At 53.7% G+C, this 26,152-nt stretch overlaps 2 protein-coding genes across 10 annotated transcripts in view; both read right to left on the bottom strand.

Moving 5' to 3' along the window:
• Positions 1–603: 603 nt before the first annotated feature.
• LOC122385131 (nucleolar MIF4G domain-containing protein 1-like) lies at positions 604–13,422 on the bottom strand. Of its 9 annotated transcripts, none has more exons than XM_043373164.1 (11): positions 13,369–13,422; positions 10,207–10,766; positions 5,882–6,492; positions 5,197–5,548; positions 4,824–4,948; positions 4,349–4,548; positions 3,871–4,046; positions 3,378–3,601; positions 1,935–2,102; positions 1,448–1,579; positions 604–1,206 (listed from the first exon to the last, which is right to left on the bottom strand). In XM_043373164.1, exons 2-11 carry the CDS (start codon positions 10,688–10,690, stop codon positions 919–921), a joined length of 2,760 nt encoding a protein of 919 aa, XP_043229099.1. In that variant the 5' UTR covers positions 10,691–10,766; positions 13,369–13,422; the 3' UTR covers positions 604–918. The 9 variants fall into 9 exon arrangements, with proteins under 9 accessions (XP_043229099.1, XP_043229098.1, XP_043229101.1 ...); XM_043373163.1 differs by having other exon boundaries at positions 13,316–13,378; XM_043373166.1 differs by having other exon boundaries at positions 13,352–13,374.
• A 281-nt stretch (positions 13,423–13,703) lies between these two features.
• The window catches only part of LOC122385133 (ski oncogene-like), a 54,330-nt gene continuing 41,881 nt past the window's right edge, over positions 13,704–26,152 (bottom strand). Inside the window, exons 2-6 of the mRNA XM_043373177.1 lie at positions 21,944–22,158; positions 18,608–18,788; positions 17,521–17,697; positions 16,644–16,736; positions 13,704–15,145 (exon numbers count right to left, since the gene is read on the bottom strand). Coding sequence (XP_043229112.1) covers positions 15,053–15,145; positions 16,644–16,736; positions 17,521–17,697; positions 18,608–18,788; positions 21,944–22,158 — 759 coding nt within the window. The 3' untranslated portion in view covers positions 13,704–15,052. The remainder of the gene's footprint in view (positions 15,146–16,643; positions 16,737–17,520; positions 17,698–18,607; positions 18,789–21,943; positions 22,159–26,152) is intronic.

The raw sequence follows: 26,152 nt of genomic DNA on the forward strand, positions 1-26,152 counted from the left end.
ACAAGCCCATTGCTCCAACACTACCACAAGTGTGACGTCAGCTCGCGAAATGGAATAGCAGCGTGCCGTGAAACACCGCCCCGGTCCCGTCCCGATCCGGTGAGCTACCGTGCACCTCGGAGCACAAAAAGTATCAATTAAAAAGATTGATTGTGCGGACACGATGACGGACGCATCGGAAAGATGTGGGCAACATTGCTGAAATCCGGCGCAATCTGCATCACCAAATAAAAAGTTGTCGTGCGTGTCTCGCCTTGGCTTCATACCGCATCATCGCGACCGAACAGTTGGTGTGCGCCTGGCTTGGTCCGAGAAAGCCAGCCAGCCAGGGTCCCTCGGGGCCGTAGTTGCCGATCGGGACGTAGCTTTATGTAGCTAACCAAGATACGTTGCCTGTCACAAACAATTTCCGACTGTTTAAAGTCCTTTCTCATCCAAGAGCAGGTTCTACCCTATAGTCCTGAAGGATTCAAAAAGCCTTTCACACATGAGGTAATCTAGAGCATCTGTGTGCTGACCTTGCTACCCACCACAAATGAGACCAACATCAAATCCACCCAATATCGAGGAGCCTTCACCAAAACTCACAACTCAAAACTTGTGTTTCTGTATGGCAATCGGCGGCCTACCTGATATGTATTCATCATCGTGACTTATACATCGGAAATAGCAAGGCACCGACACTTAAGAACCGTAGCGGAAGGCCTATGACAACACCCTAACAAATGGTTCCGCTAGAAAACACAAAGCACGGCATCCGTGCCCTCGCAACAACTTCACACACGAAAAAAAACGTCATAGAAAACATCATACTCACTGGCATTAAATTGTTTCTAACCCACCAATCTCCCGATCCATCGCATAACTTGTCACCCTCCAACGCATAACGATACTCGCCGAGCTACAAGCAGCTCACCATCACAGCCTGAGCGCGCCCTCGACGGCCTTCAGCGCGCTGACGGCCACCTTCGCGCGCTCCTCCAGCCGCTGCACCGTGTCCCCGTCAGCCAGCTTGTTCTTGTTCCGCAGCACAAAGTGGTGTATGAACAGCACCAGACTGTCGCGGAGGTGCTTCAGCTGCGCGCCCGACGCCCGCTGGAAGAGCTCGCGGATGGTGTCTGGGTCCTCGGCGGACATCAGGAGCGCCAGCAGCAGCTGGCGCAGGAAGCGGACCATCGGCTTCGACATCTCTGAGAACTCAACCACCTGCAGAGGGGGGGGGGGGTCAGAATGGAACAAGCGAAGGGCAGCATAATTCAAATCATTGGCACCTTCTGCCCTGAGTATTTATTTACGCAGCTACGACCCCGAACAGTGATGTGTGCTTGGTCATTATGACGACCTTCTGAACTGTGTTACGCTGGTCACACCAATTCCATCACCATCACCTCCTACCTTGTGTATGGAGACATTACGATGAATTACGTCAATCTCCGCCACCCCGTACCTTTAGCACTGCGATGGTGAGCTGGCCGGCCGAGATGAGATGAGACAGCACCTTGGCGAGGTTGCTGGCCGGCCCCGAGCCGAGTGACGGCAGCTGCTTCAGGTGCTCCCACACGGAGATCTTCACACGCATCTAAACAATGGGCCGAGAGAATAGGAGCCGGTAAGATAAGGGAACCAGCGAGCCAAGAAAAGATAAGCCAGAGAGTTGGTAATCGGGCGAGCTTGTGTGAAATGTCTAGTTTGATCTGGCATCAGCGAGAATCGGTAAAAGTGAGTAAGTGACACATTAAATAAGCCAACGATCCGAATGTGGCCACACCCGAGATAACCGACTAACTACAGCATGAGCTGGACACGTCACATCACCAAGCTCGGTCACCACCCAGTCCCACTATCAAATACACACCATGCTAAACCTCACACCCTTTGTTTGTTTGCTGGGAGAGCGCAGCATTGCTCCCTCCTATACCCCGTCCCCGACTGACCTGGTACTTCCTATCCACGGCGCAGAGCCGCTCCAGAAGGTGGCTGTAGTAGGGGTTGTGGGTCCGCTCCCGTAGAGCACAGCCCACAATCACAGTCACCATCTCCTGCTCTTGCTGTGGCCCCTTCAGACCGAGTCGCATCAGCTTCTCAAAGCCGTCCAGGTAGTCCTGAGGACGAACGCGGGGATAGGTCAGGTGTGTGTGGGGGGGGGGGGAGGGGAGGGGAGGGGGAGGGGACAACAGCAAATGCAGTGCCAGTCTAAATGGGTGACAGTAAACCAGGCGAAAACAACAAAAATGGCATGGGTCACTGCCACCGAGGCCGAATAGCTCTGCCGCGTAGCGTTGAAGTCTAGCACTATAACCCTCGCCCGTAAACGGCGATCTGCCACCTTCGCCCATGCAGGGGGGGGGGGGGGTTGGTGCGACCCCCCCCCCCTTGGCGTTTGAAAACGGAGCGTCGTAGAGCTTAGCGGAAAAGACCAACGGATTGCTCTCGCCGAGATCTCGCGATTGGTGGTATATTTTTTGGTCCTAGGTCAACATTTGACCTACTTTTGACCGGTCAAAGGTCAAATTTTCGGAAAAATAGACTTTTTCAATTTTTCCGCGGCGATTGCGGCAAAACGGTGGGAGATATCGACTTGAAACCTTCACTATCGTGTTCCTTGATCAATTCTCTATCGTTTGGTATGTATTTCGTTTCCCTAGCTCTAAAAATGGCGCGTTGGGAGCGCCGGAAGTCGGCAAGGTCACAGTCGGCGGCAGAAATTCGAAAAATCAAAATTTAAATTTTTGAAATCTGATTGTATTTTTGGATTTGGGATGTCCATTTGCTCCCTATAGAAGCTAATATTGCTGCATATTCCCATTGAGGTGACAAGAATTAGCAAAATAGTGGTTCGGGCGCTTTTCAAAAATAGTACCGGACGCTGTTCCTCTTGTGACGTCATAGCTCCGTGACCTGACCTGACCCGGTCAAGTTTCTTATACCATATGATAGCCAATACTTGCCCCAACATGCATGGGAAGTTTCATCACGATCCATCAACCGATGTCCGTACCACCGGCAGGAAACCTCGGGCGTTGGCACTCAGTTTGTGAAAATCCGGCCGGAGGCTGTTCCCTTTGTGACGTCATAACTCCGTGACCTGACATGACCCGGTCAAAATTTTTTTATCAAAAGATGCGCAAGGTTTGCCCCATAAGGTACCCAAAATTTGGCGGCGCTGCGCGCCGCCGTTTTTGCACTATTTCCGAAAAACCTCAGGGGGGGGGTTGCACTAACCCCCCCTACATGGGCGAGGGATAAAGACTAAGATACCTTGATTGAATAACATACTTAATACCGTAAAATACTCTACTCCAGCCCCACTCTACTCAACTAGATTCCACTCCACTCTCACTCTCACTCTCACATCCACACCTTACCCAGCCACCTACCTCTGCCGACATGATAACGCAGAACACGTTCCTCCTCAGGTCGGTGTTCATTCGCTGCTGGCGGGCCAGTTCCAGCAGCTGGGCAGAGTACTGCTGCGCGGGCGGCGCGGGCGGCTGGGCGCCCCTCCCGCCGCCGGTGGCTGGGTCAGCGTCGGCCGTCTGCCGCTCCTTCAGTGTGCCGCTCCAGGCGGAGCCGACCACCCACCACTTACCGCGCTCCTCCGCTGAACGGGGACAACGGAGGGAGGGGAGGCCGAGGGTTATTGTCGTTATCGCCCACAAATTATAAATATCCACCTAGTCACATTAAGTGCGAATTATTTAAATATCCAAGCGATACGTGTTAAAGGTAAGGCTTCTCATTCGGACGGTTATTCCCGGTAGGTCAATAACATCATAGAATAGCAAAATTTAATAGCATTTTGTTATACAAAAAAAAAAAATCGAATGGTAACAAGCTCCGTGACTTAGATAAGCCGCCGTCAGCCCCCACCTTTGAGCAGGTCCTCCAGCGAGATGCTCAGCTCGGTCAGCGTCTGACTCGGGTTCACCAGCGTCTTCAATAGCTTGTTCAGCTCCTGGCCCAGCACCGGGTCGTAGTTGGGAATCTTGGCCATGTTGTTATTCCGCAGAGCCATCACTATGTCCAGCAGGAAACGAACGCGGCTGCTGCAAAATGGAAGGAAAACGAACGCGTTAGCATCGGATAAAAATCACTCAACGGCTATGGGCAGCATTAGCATTACCTATCTGAACAAAGATGACAAGGAAAATATTAAAAGGTAATTTCAATTTCGATCTTTTTTTATGGATTGGAAACACGTAGAAATAATATTTATGCAGAGCACTGATCGCATAGATCCCTCCACAAGGTACACACTGCATTAAGAGCATCTTTAACGAAGCTACGCACTCCAAGCCTCATACCGGCTACTCCCCCAGACACCCCACTCGGCGGGCCCAACACTAACCTATCGGCGCCGTCCCCAGCGGTGGCGGCGGCCGCCTTGGCCTGCAGCCGCAGAATGAGCTCCTTCAGCGCGGCCGGGTCGTCCTTCCGCATCGTGAAGCCGACGCTGCGCAGCACGGTCAGGATCAGCTCCACGTCCTTGGGTGAGAAGCGCTCCACCATGATCTTCAGAATGTCGTAGATGACCGTGCTGTCCGTCACCTGGAGGAAACGTGAGGCGAAAAGTCAATATACCAAACGAATGGTGAAACACGTCACACAGGACAGCTGAAATGCTGGCACTAGCGATACCACAGGGCAAAGCAAGGAATAGGCAACCAAAATATCAATTTACGCTATGTCAAAGAATATGATAAAAAAGGGACACTTGTTTTAAAAACAATGAAGCATGAAGTGTGTTTTATGTAGAGACCGTTATAAGCTAAACGAACTTGTCTCGTGCCAGCCTGCTAGGACCTACGCTGTAAGTGACCTACCCTGAACGTGTAGAGGTGCGCCAGCAGCATGACGAGGCAGTCCAGCTCCTTGCTCTCGCTGTCTCGCTGCTCGTCCATCAGCAGCTTGTGGAACCGCTGGGCCGTCATCAGAAGGAAGTGTGCGCCTGCCAGGATACAGCACAGACCATGTGGCAATGACACATCCTTGTTGTGGTAATCATAAAATTACACCCAATGAAACAAACGGATTACAAAATTTTGCCGGGATATTGGCATATAGAGGCACTCCGATCCAAAACAATCGGCGAGTCCCGTTCTTCCCCTCCCCCCAAAAAAAATCTTGTCTAGTTTTCATTTACAGCAACCGCATCCCCGCCGGCACGTACCGACCCAGTCACACCCCGGCACGTACCGACTTCAGATCCGACATTGGCGTGCAGGGCGGCCAGCAGCAGCACGTGCTCCATGACCATGCGGTCGGGTCGGACGGCCGCCGGCGACACGCACGCCTCGTGCACCAGCTCGGTGAGCGTCTGGCTGGTATCGTGCCGACTGTGGCTGGCGTACAGCTCCTCCAGTAGCGCCAGCACGCCGCGCGCACTGGCCGCCGACAGCCGGTTCAGCTGGCCCTGCAGGCGGCGGCGCAACTGCGCGCGGCGCGCCCGCTCGTCAGCGCTGGAAGCGAGCTGCTGAGCGCGCAGAGCCGGTGGGATGTAGCGGGCCGGCGCGGCGGCGGCGGCGCTGGTGGCTGAGTCGGAGCCCACCTACAGAGCGGAGGGAGGGGAGGGAGGGTTGAGTGGGTCCGTCACGGTGAGCTCGTCACGGTAAAATGGGTACGAGCAATTTGAAGAAAAGCCAACACAAAGTAAAATATGTCTATCGTATGAGTAAATGGTATATAAGACGTTAAATATGAAATATCAGGAAAACATGAAACTGGGAAATTTTCCAGAAAAAAAAAACAAAAAGTCCATCTGTGTTGAGTTATCGAAATGCACGATCAATAGCTTATATTTCAAAAAAAAATTAATTAATAAAATAAATGTCTAGGCAGAAAGTCACATAGGAAATAGGAAGACTAGTCGCGCTTGACTTACCCCGGTGAGAATGGAGCCATCCTTGCCGCGCATTCTTCCGTAGATGTCTTCCCAAACTCCATCGTTATCGTCCTCCTTGGTATCGTCCTTCCGCTTCTTCTTTTTTGTCTTCTTCTGCTCGGATACTTCCTCTTCTTCATCTTCCACTTCATCCAGTTTCCGTTTCAGCTCCTTCTTGGACTTCTCTGGTGACTGTTCCGACTCTTCCTCTGAATCATCTGCTTCAGAATCTGAGCCGCCCTCTAGCATATCAAAATCGGATCCAACATCGTCTTCTTCACCAGCACTGACATTTTCCTTCTCATCCTCACCCAAACCAGATCCTGCCAGTTCTTCATCTGATTCAACATCCTCTTCCTCTTCCTCTCCAGCATCATTTTCACTTCCTTGTTCTTCATCTTCATTCTCTGGCTCAGACTCTCCTGAAATTTCGTCAGACATATCGCCTTCGTCATCGCTGCCCTCCGTTTTGCCCTGGGGTGTTTTACCACCGGCACCGGTCGCCAGCGCAAGGTCTCTCTCGAAGTCGCCCTCGCCCTCATCGTCATCGAAGGCGGGCTCCTCCCCCTTCATGTCTTTCAGCTTCTCCGGATCAGTCACGTCCAGAAGATCTGTGCTCAGAAGTTAAGGATTTATGCGACATATGCGTTCAGCAAGATGCTGATAGTCCAATGTGAAGTAGGAATAACTAGCAAAAAAGCTAAAAACAGTACAATGCTTAATGCTACCTATGCAAATGATGCTTATGCAGTGGTCAGTGCCTAAAACTTGAACTAAGCCTTGTGATTAAATAGATGATCCACCTTAACACCTACAAGCCATCTTATCTATCCACCAGGCAAAGAGTAAAGGTTGGCTGTCTAGTGCAATGCATTTAACAAAATGATTTCATTAAGTTGTTAAACAAATATATGAGCTCATACAAAGCAAACCTAGATAGACAAACAAAAAGTTCAGCATGATGCCAGGCAGCATTAACCCGCGCCAGGCCGGGGCCGGGGGGCGGGGTGTTTGAACACCCACCCCCTTGCGTTTTTTCCCAGATATCTCAAAAACGGCGCTAACGTATCTTTTCCGCATACACTATGAACATTTCAGACCCAGGTCTCTTAAGGTCAGGTCACCAGGTCACCTCAGTCCTCAAGTGACCTCAAGTGACCCCATCTCAAAAAAAGTTAGAATCCTTGTCATAGCTACACCGACTGAACCATCGCCTTGAAACTTTCAGCGATTGATAAGAGTAACAGTATATACAAAACCAATTTCTCGGAATTTTGATATCGGTGACCTAAGGTCAGGTCAATTTTGCGATCTCTCCATTATAAGTCAATGAGAAAAAATTGAAAGGCGCCTCTTGGGCGCACGTCATACCAAACACTCTTAAGCATCAGGTTACAGGAAAACGTGACAAGCTGGACCGAAAAATGGCACCCTTGACCTCACCTTTTGTCCCTGAGGTCATATCAAAGCACATGAAAGGTCCCCATCAGTTTTTGTTACAATTACTGTTGATAGACTAGAGCACTGAAAACACCTCAAGTGTATTCAGCTCGACGATACGCATCGAATGATATGCAGCATGAACTTTCCCGGTCAGGTCATGACCTTGACCTGAGGTCAAATTTTCAAAATAACCTTTCAAGGTCAAATTATAGTTCATTCGATGCATCTCGACGGGAGTAACACGATGCTGGCAAAATAAATGTCACTTTTTAATCAAAAGTCATTGCAGAAAAACGTTTTCATAAAAACGGCTATTTTTAGAGTTTTTGCCCTTTAGAGGCTTAACTGTTGACCTGAGGTCAAATCTTATGGCATGTTGGCATAAGAGCCTTGAAAGAGCTATCGAATGCGCTTTTCTGCGGCGCTTTAGCTCTATTCGTTCCCGAGTAATGTGCCGCGTTTTCGAGAATTGTTGAAATAGGTAAAACTAGGGTGACCCGCGTGCTCTGCAACCCGAAAAGGGGGTATTTACGATCGGCGGTGTTCGGTTGTTCTTGTGTCGGTTGGGTTATCTATCCATTTCGGTCGATTGCTTTTTGACGGCTAAACGTTTTGGTTTGTGGAAAAAATATCCACCGCATCGAGGTGCCCGTGTCTGATAAGCATGCTTTCCACTTCAGAATCTGTCAAATGTGCTTTATAATTTAGGCGCGTAGTTTTATGACAAATTAAAGGCGTAGATAATTTTCACTAAAAATCGTTTTGCATAGGTTTGAAACATTTATATTTTTAAGAATACTGTTGCTTGTCATGCAAACGTGATGATTGGATCTTGGAGAGAATTGAATGCTCTTTCCAATGATAGCATTTTCAATTGTCAAACGTATCAGGTTAAGCAGCAAAATCCGTGTAATTATTTAGTGGCACATTTTGGACAAATACCATTTAATTCAGCGATTTTTTCCACATTGTTTTTGATCAATTAGCTTTTCACAATTTTTCCATGAGAGACGGTACATTTTTATTGCTAATAGGCGCTGTTTCAACTCATTCCGTCTGACGATCACCTGAAATTAATATAAATTCCAAAATCCGTCCAAAACGTCCATTTTTCAAAAGAAAGTGTCCTCCCCGGTGCACGTGGCGCGTGCCAACCCCTGCACCGCACACCATTCGATAGCCCGTTCGATTCTCTACACGATGCTGTTTTCCCCGTACCGGTCGGGCCCACGGTTACCGAGATATTGCACCGGGACCGGGCCAGTGCCGGGCAAATTTGGCTGTTTTCGCCCGTTTTTGCCAGCCGATTAATACATGTAAAGTCTATGACGCGAATTTGCACTTTTCGGGCACGCGCCACGCGCTCGCTATCGACCCGATCGAGCTGAGACCCCTCAAAGGCACGTTGTCCATCCTTGTTCTATGAGTTGCGCAAACTTCAGCGCGGTAGGTGCAACGGTGTGACCTGTAACCCGCGCTACGTAGCACCATGTCGCGACCTCGGTAACAGACAGAAACTACGTCACCACAAATAGTAATATAGACTAGGGTGACCCGCGTGCTCCGCAACGCGAAAAGGGGGTATTTACGATCGGCGGGTGTTTGGTTGTTCTTGTGTCGGTTGGGTTATCTATCCATTTCGGTCGATTGTTTTTTGATGGCTAAACGTTTTGGTTTGGAAAAAAGATATCCATCGGATCGAGGTGCCTGTGTCTGATAAGCATGCTTTCTACTTCAGAACCTGTCAATAGTTCAGTGAACCTGTCAAATGTGTTTTATAATTCAGGTGCGTAGTTTTTTGACAAATGAAAGGCGTAGATAATTTTCGCTAAAAATGGATTTGCAGAGGTTTGAAACATTTATATTTTTAAGAATACTGTTGCTTGTCATGCAAACGTGATGATTGGATCTTGGAGAGAATTGAATGCTCTTTCTAATGATAGCATTTTCAATTGTCAAGCGTATCAGGTTAAGCAGCAAATCCCGTGTATCTTTTTAGTGGCACATTATGGACAAATACCATTTTAATTCAGCGATTTTTCCACATTGTTTTTGATCAATTAGCTGTCCACAATTTTTCCATGAGAGGCGGTACATTTCTCTTGGCAATTGACGTTGTTTCAACTCTCTCAGTCTGATGGTCACGGGAAAATAAAATAAAATCCAAAATCCGTTTAAAATGGCACTTTTTGAAATGAAATTGCCCTCACACTTCCACGTGGCGCGTGCCACCCCTGCACCGCACACTATTCGATTGCCCGTTCGATTCTCTACACGATGCTGTTTTCCCCGTGCCGATCGGGCGCACGGCTACCGAGATATTGCACGGGGAACGGACCCGTGTCGGGCAAATTTAGCCATTTTCGCCCGTTTTTGCCAGCCGATTTATACATGTAAAGTCTATGACGCGAATTTGCACTTTTTGGGCACGCGCCACGCGCTCGCTATCGATCCGATCGAGCCGAGACCGCTCAAAGGCACGTTGTCCATCCTTGTTCTATAACTTGCGCAAATTTCAGCGCGGTAGGTGCAACGGTGTGATCTGTAACCCGCGCTACGTAGCACCATGTCGCGACCTTCGTAATAGACAGAAACTACGCCCTCCTCAAATAGTAATATAGATTTGACTTTCAATGACCTCTGGTAATCTGACCTTTGACCTGACCTAAAATATGGATGAAATGTTATCTTCATTATTTTTGACGCTCTTTCGAACGTCGTTTACCGCGTGTCGCTACATGGCCCAGGAGCCGAGTAAGATGGGTGGTGTTCACTGTTCAACCCCCTCCCCCCCCCCCCACCCCTGGCCCAGCGCGGTTGGCGCCGAGCACCGGCCCGGCGCATTAAGATAAAAAAGTGTGGAATTAATCACAAAAGGATACAGTCCAATCCATCCGAAGCAAATATTTTAGGCAAAGATGGTGTTTTTCCTTTTTTCTTCCTTTTGTTCATCTTCATCAGCGTTGACAAATGCTTTATTTGCTTCTCCTCAGCTTTATTAGCCTCTCGAAGTTGTGCATTTCTTGCCTTTCTTTCAGACACTTTTCTCTTTTCTGCTAGGATTTTCGACTTTTCTGATGCTTCACGAATCTTTTCGACGAGGCTTTTTTCTTGCGGGTGAATTTTTGATGGCATCTCGTCATCCGAAAGTGATTCGTCGTCTTTCTGCGGATGTCTTGGAATGTCTCCAAACATATTGTCTTTTGGCTCTTTGGGTATTTTAGAAGGATGAAGAGGAGCCACTTTCTTGAAACGCTTGAAGTAATGTTCATTCTTTTTCACTTTCTTTTGGATTCTCTGTTCTTTGCGTTTCTCTTTTCTAGTCTTCTTCTTTGACCCAGATACTCCTATTTTCTTTTTACCCATGGTTCAGGTTTTTAAACAAATACAACTCTTAAGTCAGCAGTCTCATAAGACAAACTGTATCTATCACTCCACCATTCTGTAATGAAAACAAAAGGTCAGAAAATGTCTTCAGTTCAGATAAATTTCATGAAGTTCAAATTTAAATATGAAGCTTAACCCTTGCCTTGCATAAGTCCCTTCTTGCAGTTTTGAATGTGTTTCATATTTTAGAATTTTATGTGGCTTTTGTGATGGCAAACTCACATTCAAGATCAAGGAATCAGGAACTGTGGAAGAAATAACCCACAGTACAAATAACAACAAATATGTCAAATATAGATGTCAATCTGACTTAATGAGGTCCTTAAGATAAATCAGCAAACCAACTTTAAAGTTTCCCAGCTCTTCAGGATAACCCAACAAAAGACCAACAGCTAATATTATGGGAGATCACATCAAAATTGGAGGCAACTTAGCCAACTTATGAGAATACTTATGAGGATAAACTAAAATCAGCACACAAAACATCACACTGTTGTCCACCAAAACGCATCTGAGGAAAAAGATCTCAAACTGATCACTTGCGGCAGGAGGAACTGTCATATCAGGCTATCTGGATCCATTAGACATGTTGTCTCCATTTGTACTGATGACTGAGCAGCAGTGCTGGAAATGAGGCCGCTTTCTGGTCCCGGCGTTTTATTCTCCGGGTGGGTTAGCCCCGTCTAGCACTTAGCCTTTCGGGACCCTCTCTGAGCCGCGGTTGTTTTCGCCGCTCAGCCCATTCGAGATGCCAAGTTGATAGTCACACGAAGTTTATTTGGGGCCTTTGAATATACGAATTCGAAATTAATCGAGTCTACAAAAACTTTTTCTTTCATGTATATGCATATATTTAACAGTAACTCCAGACCAGGCTGGCTTGGCTCAGTCGGGGAAACTATGGTAAAATCTGCTATTTTTAGCAGAAATCTGCTAAAAATGGGTACGCATGTGACGTCATCGTACCCAAATATAGCAGATTTGGGTACGGCCCCCGACAAAAGCAGATCTGCACCCTAATTGAAGCAAATGCGCATCAAATGCCTGGCAGATTCATGATAAGAATAGTGCTGAGAATGTCCTCTGATATTTTTGTTCAGATCCGACTATTTTCAAATAATGAATTTGAAAATAGTCGGATCTGAACAAAAATAGCAGAGAACACTCTCAGCACTATTCTCATCATGAATCTGCCAGGCATTTGATGCGCATTTGCTTCAATTAGGGTGCAGATATGCTTTTGTATGGGGCCGTACCCAAATCTGCTATATTTGGGTATGATGACGTCACATGCGTACCCATTTTTAGCAGATTTCTGCTAAAAATAGCAGACTGCTAAAAATAGCAGATTTTACCATAGTTTCCCCGACTGGGCTGGCCCTAAATATGCTTTGTGTAACTATTAATTTTGCATCTCGACTGGGGCGAGCGGCGAAAACAAACGCGACCCTGAGTGGGTCCCGAAAGGCTAAACGCTGGACAGGATTAACCCGCCCGGAGAATAAAACGCCAGGACCAGAAGGCGGCCTCATTTCCAGCACTGAGCTCAGGACACATTCCTTGGTTTATCCATCTTTTCCACTGCATCATTGATATTCCCTCTTTTGGTTAGCTGTACTTTGCTGATTACATAAAATAATCCACTCTCCATATTCATTTTAATTAAGGCAATTTAAGTCAAACTGATTGAATTTAGGAACCCAACTGACATAGTTATTTCATCCCCAAAGTCAATGAAGAACTCAATCACACACTGTCACTAAAGTGGTTCAAGCTGCACACAACCTTTGTGCAGGCTTCACTGTCATGAGACGCAGGCTTCAGTTCACATAGGTAGCTGACGACGAAACCTTTTTACAACACTATCAGCGGTTGAAAGATCAATCATGATGCAAAACGTGATGTAAGCTGAAAACCAAATGATTCATTTATTATAACAATTCAAGTTAAAATGTTACACACACCCAACTATGACTAATCACAGAAAATAAATGTAATCTGAATCTAGCAATTCAAATTAAAATCTCAAGCCCGATGTCCAGAGATATGGGGCCTGTTCCAGCGCCTCCAGTAGAAATTCTTGACTGGAGGCTCTACCAGAGGTTTTACTGGAGGCGCTGGAACGCAATCTGGAGATTTCTGGAGGTTGGCGTCATAGATACCAAAAGAATGACAATTGTTCTCTCTTGATACGCAAAATTTGTTTTCAATTTTATTAAAAAAGATTAACAAAATTATAGCAATGTAATTTTCTTTACATTCAAGTTGTAAAACTCTCAGTCAAAAGTTCTTTGTTTACATTCGTGATTGTCACATGTGTGCCATAATTGTAGACCAGAGCCTCCAGAGAAATTTGGACCTCCCAACTCTCTGGAGGCTACTGGAGGTTTCTGGAGCTTTGGGGAGAGCTTTCTGGAGCTTTCTGGAGGCGCTGGAACGCTCTCTGGAGGATTCTAGAGCTTTCTGGAGGTTTCTGGAGGTTTCTGGAGGCGCTGGAACAGGCCCATGGCCTAAGGGATTGATGTGTTCTAGTTTCTAAACTACATTATTAAGGATCTCTTCACTCCAATCACCTTATTTTAAAAGTGATATAACATCACTAACATCAAATATAAATATCAATATTGATATAAGGCGTGCAATTCAAATTCGCTCACCAATGCAAACTTTTCCAGACATGTGTAGTGTCACACAGTCACCGGAAATGTATCAAAGCCCGTCTTCCATATCTGCCCCAGTGCTGCCAAATCAGGGAAAAGTTTGCAAGCGAATTTTTCGAAGACCTTTCTCTTGCATTGGCGCCTTTTATCATCAGTTTTTTTTTCCGAATTTCGGAGAACTTCAGTGTAATGTGTAGAACTCCGATCTGAAGCCATTCACCAAACAACTATCGAAATCCGACAGCATAAGCACCTACAGTACGTCGGCTTGTAAGGTAACGCTCCCAGGTCAGGTCAGTCAGGTTCACTTCACTGGGGATTGAAACATGAAACCGGTAACGATTCAATGTTTATTCAAAACAAAACTTAAATGTTATACTAAAAGCAGCGAGCAGCATCGATAACGAACATGCACAAGAACAAATATTCACCGCGTGCTGAAAAGCAGGACCGCAACACAGCGACTGCCATCTGCCGGCGCCGGACCGAACCACAGATTCCCACCTCTGCCGCATGGACCTCCCGTATCACAATGAGCGTCCCGACGAAGCTTTCTTGCGCTTACAAAAACCGACTGAGTATCTTGTACTGTACGCTAGCTGCGCAATACACCGGACAGGGGAAAAGGAGCGGCCGCGGCCGCCCCTCCGCAATATACCGGACAGGGGACGAGGAGCGGCCGCCGCCGTCCCGCCGAGACCGAACTGAACCGAGACTGGCGGCGCGGCGCGGCGGACTCCCGAGCTGCGGGCGCCCGCGCGACCGGCCGAGACAGAACAAAAAGATATTGTACGACACCAATTTCGCTGTGTGTATGTGTGTAGTATGTGGGCGCGTGTGTGGCGGCGCGACTCTGGGCCGAGCGATCACACACGCGCGCGCACTCGGTTGGCAGCTTCGGTAGGCAGTGGCAGCTCCGCACAGCGCGGAGGCGTCTACAATTAACAAGAAACCGAGCATCACGTGCCATCAGGTACTATCGGGCGGGCGGCGGCGGCCCGGCGCGCGCGGCGCCGCCCGCCCAGCCGCGCGCCGCTCTACAGAATACCACCGAGCCAGCGCGCACACCCCCAAAGAGATTTGACACGACACGGCGCGGAGAGCGCGCGCGGGCGCACAGACGGCGGCGGCGGAGCCGGCCGGCCGCGGCCGCAGCGGCCACTGAAACGGGAAGAAGCAGCGAACGCCACGACAGCTGAGAGAGCACACGGACGCGCCCCCGCTCTACTGATCTGTCGGTAGCTTTGTTAATGAGGTAAAATTCAGGTAGTGTTACGGCGGGTATCATCAGTTGACTCCCCATCACAAAAATGTGGCGCGGCCGGCGGCGGGCCGCCACTAACACAGACGACGGCGGCGCGCGGCGCGCGGCGCAGCCCTCCACAGAACATCCACAGCCGGAGGGCGGCCGGCGCACGCGGCGCGGCGCGGCGCGGCGCGGCGCCAGGCGCCCCAAAACCCGGCGCTGGCGGCGCCAGCCAGCGCCGGCACAAATCACCCGCTACGCTCGCTCTCTCTCTCCCTCTCTCGCTCGCGCTCTCGTTCTCTCGCTCTGCCCGAGGCTGCAGTTCGGCGGTCAGCTCCCTTGGGAAGCGACCGCGGCCCGTATCACGCATCCAGGCGGCGACGGCAGCGCCGCCTATAGCCGCGACGGTGGCGCCGCCGGCGGCGGAATGCGGCGCTATTCGCCGACGGTGCTGACGGGAGTTGAGCCGGCCTGCGGCGAGGTGCGGCGGCTGCAGTCCAGGACGGCCGTCTTCTCGTCGTTGGCATCCTGGCGGCAAAACGGACACGGTCAGCGACGTCAGGCCGACGGAAGCTGAGGGAGCCGGGGCACGGCCATCGCCACACACGAGCACACAACAATTGTACACAAACACAGCCGAAACTTGAAGTTGGAAACCATATTGGCTGCTTGCATTGATGAACGGAATAATCGGACCAGCCAGATCCAAAGCGCCTGTCCTACAGCGTTGAAAATCGTCTGCATGAAAACGTCCAACGTAAAAAGTGCCCTACACTGTTCACTCGCACTTTTCGATGGGAACGGCTCTATATATCGACCGTCGCAGGCTGACTGCCATGGATCGTGCTGTGCCGACCGGCGCGGCGGTCCGGTGAGGTGGGTTTTCCCGGCGCCGGAGGCTGGCACTGATCGCCTGTGCCGCCGTCGGAGCCGCCGAGGCAAACAGGAAGCATAGACGTAATAGCCGGCACCCGATTGGACAGTTAGGGTTCGAAATATTGATGGCCGGCAATCGCGAGACTATTCAAATAGGGAATTTTTAATTTCGGTTCCGGAGGGCCTGGTAACACCTCAGTTCGCAATTCCACCTTTCCACTTCCCACAGTTTGCCTCAATGTCTGAAACAGTCGCGATTCCCCGCGCTAACGCCTGGAAACTAACTCTGGGGACGGCGCGCCGTGCCGTGCTGGACGCAGTTAGAAAAGCCGTCCCCGACCACCGCTCGGCAGAGTTCGTGGAATTCCTGCAGAGCGCGATCAGCCGGCCGAGTTTCCTTGCCGTCACCCCATTGGCTGTGTCTTTCCATAGCCGTCGGTCGGGCCGACGCCACGCCGATGACGACACCGACCGAATTCGTTCCGAGAACGACGCCGCTTCAGGAACCCATAACCGTACCGACTGTCATAATGGTCATTCTACACTGGAAGCACTAACATTCAAATGAGGCCCAGCCGGTGAAGTCGGAACAAATGGCGTCGACTAACGGCGCACTGTCGTGCTGGGACACCGCAAATTTGACCAAATTGCACCCGTAATGCGTCCGCCCACCGTCCGGCAATTAAAATATCGCGTGATTTTAAAGCACCTTTAATGAGACGCTTCACGCCTGGAAATACGAAATAACGCGTCCACTGGGCGGCTCCCACCGAGTGATTACTATGATTGCCGGCTGTGATCATTATCTCATTTTTGTAACCGGACTACGGTACCGAGCCAAACGAGCTCCAATGACAATCGGCGCCGTGCCGGCTCACACGCCTGTGGCTGCAGTAATGGGGACAGAGTGGCCATCCATTCCCAAACGGCACACGGCCTGCTCAGCGTGGAACAACAGGCCGTTGCATACGGCAGCGTGTTATGGAGTCGGGCTGTGACACATGCTTCATACAAACGCTGATCACATGACAGGACGTATCACAAACCCATTTTGATAACCTATCCGAAGCTACTGCTCTCTATAGCCATATTAACCCCAGTCCCCTCCCTTTCCCTCCCATCCAGTAACCTGCAGGTGACCTCTACTGACCTCGACCTCTGTGCGCGCCTGTCTGGCGGCGGCGTCCTTCTGTTGGGTGACCATCAGGTCCCGCAGGTGGGCCGTCCGCTCCTCCAGAAGGGTCTGTAACAGGACACACCATCAACCGTCTGAGGTCACAGGTCACACTAGGCCATGGGGCGAGCACAGTCGTGACCTCAAGGTAGCTGTTGGTAAGTAACGGTTTGTTTGGTAAGTGGTATTTGTGTTCCTCGTCACCTACCACTCAGTCAATCAGAGGATAAATTCCCAGGGGCGTCGTACAGTGTTTTCCGTGGCCTCGCTCTGGGACATCAAAATCTCGTAAAAATCGTCTCCTACTCTCGAGAGCGTAGCCCGGTAGCTGAGCCATCCCAAAAACAGCTCTAAACTCGGCTGGGGCGGCATTTTTCCGATGGCTGGCCTCCATTACTGGCTATCTCGTCTCTCATCTGCTCTTTACGAGGCACCCGTCTCCTGGGACGGTATTCGGGTGTCCACCGAGCGGGTGCTCTCAGACGGCCCCAGAGGGACGGTCCGCCAACTGCAGAGACGGTGTCCATCCCCGACCCTGACACGGTGCGACACTCCGGGAATGGCCGCACGGGAGCACCACAGGATATCAGGAGTATCAGAGGATGTGGGGCACCACAGGATATCAGGAGAGTCCCACCGTGACACCCGGCCCCGGGAGTATATTTCAGACACCCAAGGGTTCCAGATACCCAGGAATGAGCCCTAGACATACAGGGACACTCAAGGGCGTCCCCATACTACCGAGCCGGAGCCCCCAGGACCGACATCGGGACCTCACACTGTAAGTGATCATTCACATTCATTCGCTCATCAAGACATCATCCACACCGTCTCTCTGTGGTGCGGCACTGACCGTTTTCTGTTTGTTCTCTGCTCTCAGCCGGGTGACGGCGTCTGCCAGAGCTCGCACGGTGTCCACCACAGAGACCCGGTCGCCGGCCGGCAGCGGTCCCACCAGCGCGCTGACCCGCGCCACCGCCGAGTCAAGGTTGGACAGGAGCTCGGCAGCGTCGCTGTCCGCCGCCCGCGCCTGGAGGGAGAAGGGGTAGGGTGAGAGGTCAGAGCACATGTGCGACGCGGAGGTCACAGGCATACGCTCACAGACACACACACAGATACAGAGTGTTGGCTAGGTTACTGGAACTAGCATCGTCGGTACAAATCAAAGGTCATGCTCATGGCGTGGGGTCAAAGTGAGGGTATGCTCGAGGGATGTGTGTTCAGTGGCAGAGCGTCACAAAGTCTGTGTGTAATGCAGGGTCGCCCGAGCCGTTGTCAGCTCAGCTGGTTACTAGTCAAGCTAATCTGATGTCACCTTTCATCATCTAAACCCCTCGGCAGTGCACACAAAGTTAATGACCACAGCGGATGGTATCGCTCACTGTTTGTTTACCGGTCCGTGTATTTACAGCCCTAGCCCGTCCTCTGGTGTCAATGGCCGCACCCCGGCGCGGCCCCGACATTCCCACCGTCTCACCATTCACACATATTGATCCGAGCGACAGCAACTTGTCAGCCGGCGCGGCGGCGATGCGAGAAAATAAACAACGGAAAGCTGCAGCCTGCAGAGCTCGCCAGTTCGCGGAATCGAGGTCAGGGCCGCGCCGCGTCCCGGCACCACTCCTGGACAGATCGATTGAAGCCTTGTGAAGCTGCCACAGCTCCTGTGGGGGTCACGTGACCGTGCGCGGCGCAAGCCCCGCCCCGGGCTGCACTTCCGACCCGACAGCTCGCCTCTGAAAGCTCGCCTCGGGGCTTGCTAGCGTCGTGCCGCTACTAGGAAATGATTTGCATTCGGGATTGGACTGGATTCAGGCAAATCGGGCGCTCTTTGAGCTCGAGATTAGTATTCGAAATCGTATCAGAGTGAAATAAATTAAATTCGTTCGGGAGTTATTCGAGCTACGTCGCTGGTTGATGTGTGCGACTGACGGACGTACCTTGGGGGCAGCGGTGGCGGCGGCCGGCGGCGGCGCAGCGGGCTCCGAGGTGGGCGGCGACTTGTGCGGGGCCAGCGCCACATTGGGCTGGAAGTGTCGCTCGTGCTGCTTGGCGTCCTCGTTCTTGACGACCCGGTCCGGATGCAGCAGCACCGGCGGGTCGTGCGACAGGAACGAGCGGCTGTCGGCGGAGACGGGGGGCGGTCAGAGACGACACGGTGCATCGGCGGGCAAACGACAGAGGCGGAGAGACGGTCAGCGACGAAGCATCAACACTCAACACTGCAACCAGTTGCACCGGGGAGAAACAAACGCGACATTACAGGCACCAAATCACCGTTCGCATACATTGGAGTGACATCAGCGCACAGACCGGTGAGACAGCGCCGGACAGTGGACAGCGGCTATGACGTGATAGAGATCTGCGACCCGGTAAATATCCCACCCGACTCTGGAGTCTGGCACAACTCTGCCAGACGCATAGATTTCAGCCTACAGCAGCCGAGCGGCCGACGCAGACAGACAACAGACGGCCGACGGACGCCCGTTTCCAGCACCGCGCAGCAGCCAGCAAACGCCTCACACTATAGACGATGGATGGCAAACGCCTCACGTATAGACGATGGACGATACAGAGCGGAAGGAAGACAACTGGAAGACAAATGATGCTGTCCGACGGTCACCAGTTCACAAACAGCTCAATCACGAGTCCGCAACAGTCAGCGGCGGCGGACAGTGGCTCTCGAAAACAGCCGTCCACAGCGCCGGCAGAACAGAGCGGTCATTCACGGTGTTATCCTCGGTGACGCCGTCAAACGTGACGTCACCAGTGATTGACCCTGCGTGGGTGAGGAGCACAAGAGAGGTGCGCGGACATTCGACAAGGAAGGCACAGAAAATTCGAACAGAAGAAAGTTCGGTTCGGTCACTGGGAAGCCTTTTCTATTCGAGCGTTCGTGCGATTTCTCAAAGGCCGATATTTCCCGACATCCATCTGACATCTCAAAGGCTGCCATCCGACATAGTTTGGGGAGAAGGCCGGTGCAGCCGCACCCGCCGCTGCCCGGTCCGGCGTCCCGTCCAATAATCATCGCCATCCGTCTGCCCATCCTCGGCGCCATCAATCTCGGCGGATCGGCCGGGCGTCCGTAGTTCCTGGAACGACCGGGTGGGCGCCGGCGCCCCGAATCCGGCGCCCGGCCGCCGGAACTGGCTGTATTTTAAACAGCTCAGCCTCCGCCCGTGCCCGGGCCGCTCGTCTTTCAGCGCCGCAGCGAGCCTCAAGGGCCCCGGACGCGGACCATTAGCAGGGGACGCTCCGAGCCTCGGTGGCTTCTTTCCCTCAATAGTAGTCGGCGGGCTTCCTTCTGCGACCCCGAGACGGATTCACATCGTTTGGAAGCCGCCGGGACTCCTCTCGGCCAGAGCCAAAGGCCGGCCGGAGTCGTCCGGTCGCCGGTCGTCGACCAGCTGCGGCCCACCTGGCCAGCCTTTTTCAGCCCGTCGGTGGCGGCGGACGCTCCCAGCTGCACCGCACTGGGCACGCGTTCAATGGCGGCCGGCTGGCGGCGGCGGCAGCGGCCCAATCTGTTCTCAGAACTGGCGACGGCTGACCATAATAGCCCGTCGGGTGGCCGCCAACGACCGGCAGCGGAGCCACAGCGGCCGCCGCTCCGTCTCCGGCGGCTCGGCACAGACGGGCCCGACGGCCGGTGCGTGGGCCGCGGACGCCACCAGAGCGACCCGTCGCTGGCAACGCACCCGTCCGCGGCAGCGACCGGGCGGGCCGAGCAGTGGCAGCCGCCACCAGGCGGTCCCGTGAGCGCCCGCCCGCTGACACGGCGCGCTGACGGCCCCAGACGCCCGTCAGCCGCCGGCACGCCAGGCACCTCCAGTAGTGACGTCATCACTGACAGACGCGTGACGGCCTGTGACGGGCCGTGACGGGCCGTAGAGGAGCCGCCCGTCGGCTACAGCGGGCGCCGACTTCAGTCGAAACAAAGCGGGTCGCTCTAACGCAAAAACCACATCTGGCTCGCGACGCGAGGTTCTCTGAACCCTCACATGGCAGCCATCAGCCAACAGTCATCCATCCCGCCTTTCAGTCCCCTGAGGCCAAAAATCATCTCAGAACCCTCTCCCAGACCTACCCCACTCGCTACCCGATGAAAGCTGGTCCCTCAGCCCGGCGGCATCACCACAGTGCAGAGCCGGCGCTGCGGTCCAGGCAGCCCGTCGCCCCTCCCCGGCCCCAGCGCCGCCTCCCGGCGCCTCCCACGGCGCTCCCAAAGCCATCAGCGGCCGCCCGGGGGCGCGTCGTTTGCAGACCGCCGAGGGAGTCCGTTCGTGGAATGCGCCCGTCGCCGGCGGCGCGGCTCGCCAATGAATGGCGCCGGGCCGCCCGGCCGCGCCCCCAGTGCCGACGGCGTCCCAGACTCCGTGCAAACGGCGCTGACTGGTCCTCTGCTGGAGCGTGTCGACTCTGATCGGGCCATTCCAGCAGCCAGGACGGCGGGTTCAGGCTGAGCATATCTTACAGCACAATATATAGTGTTGAGAATGCGAGCTTTCACTGAAGTCGGCCAGATTTTGATGGTGGATAACCTCATCAACTATCAAGTCCCATTTCCTTGAGCATGTGTATACCACCGTCCACCACAAAGAGTTTGTCTCCATGCCTGGTTGGTGCAGCGGCATTCACTATACAGTTGGACCCCTCCCGACTCCAGCTGATGCGACGAGGCCTCATCATCGCCCACCACCGCAATACAGCCACACCTCCCCGCACGTCACCGAGGCGGCCTCTCGGCTAACGTCACCGTCACGTCAGGTCATCGCCACATCAGCTGGCATCAGGTGCGTCACGTCACTCGTGGCTACCGTCCTGCGTCAAACCAGCCAAACGGACAGAAAGAAAGGCCGCGAGCAGCGCGGAAAGGAAAGAAAGGAAAGAAAGGCCAGCGTGCAACGGTGAAGTCAGGTGGCCACGACCGCCGAGCGGCACCGATTCAGAAAAACGGTGAGTGTGGAAACTCATGCAGGCTGGCGTGGAGTTGCTGGACTGTTGTGAGGGAACCGAAGGGAAAGTAAGCAACGAGGAGCCGTAACCGCTGATCCGACCATTTTAACGCTTCCTTATATCCAATCAGCAGCAACATAGAGGAAAACACTCCAGTACTCGAATGTGGTCGCATCAGAGCTCCGTCAGCTCCACGGAGCTCAGAGCTCGCAGCCGTGAGATGCAGCGAAAACTGTGAGACACCTGACCTGCTACATCCTCTACTGACCCATCTCATCCTCCCATCACTGACCCTTCCCTTCCGTCTCTATACTCACGAGTGCGGGGTGTCCTTTGTGACCGTGTGGGCGGCGGTGGGCGGCGGCGGCAGCAGGCGCGGCAGGGCGGCCACATACGGCCAGCCGTGCCAACGGTACAGCAGCGCCGGGTCCGGCAGGCCGATCGGGTACAGCAGCGCGCCCGGACCGCCGGCCGCCGCCGCCGGCTCCTCCAGCTTGCAGCGCTTCTCGTCCGGCGCCTCGTCGGCAGGCGGCTGTGAACGGAGAGACAGAGAGAGACGGTTAGGGGGTGGTACAGAGACAGAGACGGTCACAGGGGCGGTACAGGGACAGAGGGATGGTCAGAGAGGCGGAGCAGCTACGGGTAGACAGTCAGAGGGGCGATACAAACACTTGAGGACGGCCAGAGGGGCGATACAGAGACAAATCTTACTCTACTGTGCTCATGAATCATTCTTTACTGTGCTTATGTCCTCATGAAATTACGCAGTATTCAGCATCGCGAATACAGTACCTAAACGGCACGGATCTGGGATTTCGCCAGTTATTTAGAGTACCCCTTGCCAAACACGGTTGGCAAAGCCGGGAACAGAAGCGCTCAACATTCTGCACCCTACGGCAAGGTGAAGGAGGACGCTGGAGACTGACTGCGCCAGGCGGGCATCCACTACACACAGCGCGGTACACGAAGGCCACTGCTCGGCCTGCCTGGCCCGGCCCGCGGCCGCGCCCCTAGAGAGGTCACTGGGGGTCTCGGCATCCAGCCCCAACGGCTCCAGAGCAGCACTTGTTTCCACGTGTAGAGCACGGGCCAAAAGGGGGCCATCGAGTCCATAGTAGGGCGAGGGTCGGCGGTTAGATACTCCTCTGCCAAACTGACGGCAGAAGTGGCCAGATAGACAGTTCCTTCTGCTTTTGTCCAAGCAACAGGACGGCAGGTGTGAGCTGAAGGTAAGTACGTGCTCCGTGTACGTGCGCCGCGGGTAACACAGGCGATGGACGACTCGTCACAACGCCGCCGTGTGAGGTCTGGTGCGTCGCGTGGTGGCGCGCAAGGTGCTAAACCCGGCCATCCCCAACCGTCGGCTCGCCCAGCGTATGTGGTTGGTAGACTACCCCCCCCCCCCCCTTCCGCTGGCGGACATGTAGGTATTCAAGAATCAATTAAAGCGCCCGTATCTGCCTACCTAAAAAAGTTTCTCTTTTCCCATTTGTCTCATTCACGAACTGCAATACAGTAAGGTGCAAGCAGACTATCTTGCAGCCTAGACCATTCGAGCCACACACTATCAGGCCGTGTAGCCGAATCGGCCGTCGGCCGGCCCGGTTTGGCCCGGGCCGCCGCCGGTCGTCGGCCCGCGTCGCCATGGCAACGTGATGACGTCAATGCGGTGTGGCCGGCGGCGGCGGGCGCGGCTTGCACGGAGCGCGTCACGGGCGGCGGCGCTCCGTGCCGGCCGTGACGGCGCCGTTACGAGCCCGCCGCCAACGCCGGCAGAGAGCGCCGTCCCACCGCAAGTGCGCCGTAAATATTAGACGGCGGCCGTCCAAAGTCCGCCGGCCAACACGTGAATTGACCGCGACCGAGCGCCGCCGGACGGTGGGCGCGGGTCGGCACGGAGGCGAGCTTGATGTGCACTTGCGGCACACAGGTCCCGAGGGAAGAGGTGTTCAGATGAACGCCAAAGAAAAGCAATGCTTTAGACATTTAACGGTCTGTGATATATGTTACCGCGATATTTACTGTAAGAGTTGTCTCTGATCATCACAGTTCGTCCACACGGCAAATTCAAAGGTCTCAAGAAAAAAGTGAGTATTCCAAGCTTACAAAGTCAGACAAAGCACGGTCTTCTGCACCATCTCGGCCACACCACAGCACGCTCAACAACACCTTCCAGTCTCAGCCCTGACTCCCGACTGACTCAGCCTCTTAATCCCGAACAATGGCCGGGCGTGCCCTCCGCCCCCTCCCCTGCGGCGTCAGTTCACCGACCCCATTCCCCTGCGGTGTCAGGTTCACCGTCGGCGGGCGCGTGACGGCCGCCCGTACCCAGGGCAGCGGCCAGAGCGGCCAGGTCCGGCCAGCCAGCGCCCGCTCCGCTGCGCCACTACATTTCACTACACTCCCCCCCGATCCTGATCGCAACCAACAGACGCTAGTGCTCACATCACACGCTAACAACGCTCACACGTAGGTATCTAAGACATCGCTCGGCACGGGGTCTCCGTACAACTGCGTGACAGGCCGAGCCCGCGTACCTCGCCTCGGCCCAGCCTCTGTGTCACTCGCAGCTTCCTCCTGTTGGTCTTGCTGGTCGTCTCGGTCATGCCGGTCGATGGGACACCGTACAAAGCAGGGCTCCTCATCCCCAGAAACTGGTTGCTCTGCCTCTGCGGAAGCTGGTTGCTCTGCCTCGTCTGCACGCGGACGCAGATGACGGACATGCCTTGGTACACCGTCAACTTCGACAGTTTGCGGTGACACCACACCAGTCACCACTCCCCTGCCATACTGCTCGTCACAGCGTGCTCTCGGTGATTTCACCCAGACAGCATCTCCGACGTGGTAGCGGCTGTCCCGCTGTCCATCGTTCCTCACTGTCGGAACGGGGTCGACGTCTTTCACTCGGACGTCGTACCGATACACCATACCAGCAGGTGTCGTAGCTTCAGTGACATCGTCCTTCGGCGTTGTATTGTACCTGTATACTGCCTCTGCCACCCCACAGTTCGCTCTCGTCGCAATCACCTTTATGGAGCGATGGTTCCTTTCGACGACTCCGTTCCCTGACGGCACATGCGCCGCCCTGTACCGTACTGCGACGTTCCAGTCGTTGGCGAAAGCTCTAAACGCTCTGCTGTGGAAGGTGGTGGCATTGTCCAGCAACATTTCTGCCGGCGGTCCCCGCTCGCAGAATATCGCCGCCAGCTCCGCAATGACGCATGCGGCGGTCTCGTACCGCAGGAGACGCCAGATCGCAAACCTGGATGGGCCGCAATCCACCACCGTTAGGTACAGACACCCATGATGGTGAGTCACGTCGACGGCGACTCTGTCCCACGTGGTGTCGACCTCCAGGCGGCCTTCGCGCCACTTTTCAGGAGCGGGGTCAACAGACCTGCACGTCTGGCAGGCCGACACCACGGCCTGCGCAAGTCGTCTCGTAGCGAGCTTGTTCGCCCTCCTAGCGAAGTATAGCGTCCTCCGGACACCAGGATGACCAGAAGCGTGGTGAATTTGGGTCACCTCTTTCACCAGCCTGTCGGGGTCGTCACCGTCTCCCACAGCGCATGCTGCAGCCTCCTCTTTGCACATAAGCACCCGTTGCCAGGCGTCCGGCACTCTCGTCAGTGCGTCCGCTTTGTTCTCAGCCGACGAGACACACTGAACATTCACGTCCAGCTCGTACTCGTCCACGAGCATCCTGAGGGTGCTTGGCCTTCTTCTTATCAACATTTCAGAGGCAGCTTTCGTCTTCAGTCGGGCCCTGCCACTGAGGAGGTCGGTCATCCAGTGGTACACCGTCCGTGAGTCAGTCATCAACCGGACTTTTTCCGCGCCCCACAGGATGGCCATGTTCACGCCTTTCAGGGCCGCGTCTAGCTCTGCCATGTTGATGTGTTGTACTCCATTGTCGGGGCGAAGCCAGCTCCCGTCTTCCACTACTTCGTCACCCACTTCAACAACTACTCCCATGGCCAGAGCACTGGCATCCGTCCACACTGTGATTCTGTCGCCCTTCACATCCCACCGTCCCCTGGCAGGATCCTCTGCTCTGACCCGCTTCACAATTTCGTCCATTAGACGCTCCACGTCCGGGTCGTCAATCTCGTCGTCCCAGCCACTTGCTGCTCTGTTCGCACGTCGTTTGAGGAGCGAGGTCGCCGGCCGTAGCCAGCCGCACACCGGAAGGTGCCCCGTCAGCTGCCCGCAGAGGGAGAACACTTTCCGCTTTGTCACCGGTCCGGCAGCTTCTCGGACATCGTTGTCTCTCTTCCACATGAGTGCGCCTTGCTCCCCCCAGACTCGGAGGCCGAGAATCCGAGCGCCTTCCTGTGCGCGAGCGGGGTCCTTACACTCGAGACCGAAGGCTTGAAGGTGCTCGGCCACCTTCTCAGCCGACATTACCTCCTCGTTGACCAGAACGTCATCGACATACGACGATACTGCCTTCTCCACATTCTTGTCCTGCTTCGCCACTGTCTCCAGAACTGTCTTCATGACTCGGGGTGCCACATTAAGACCAT

The sequence above is a fragment of the Amphibalanus amphitrite genome, unplaced genomic scaffold (genome assembly GCF_019059575.1).
Source record: "Amphibalanus amphitrite isolate SeventyFive unplaced genomic scaffold, NRLGWU_Aamphi_draft 000209F_arrow, whole genome shotgun sequence".
NCBI lineage: Eukaryota > Metazoa > Arthropoda > Thecostraca > Balanomorpha > Balanidae > Amphibalanus > Amphibalanus amphitrite.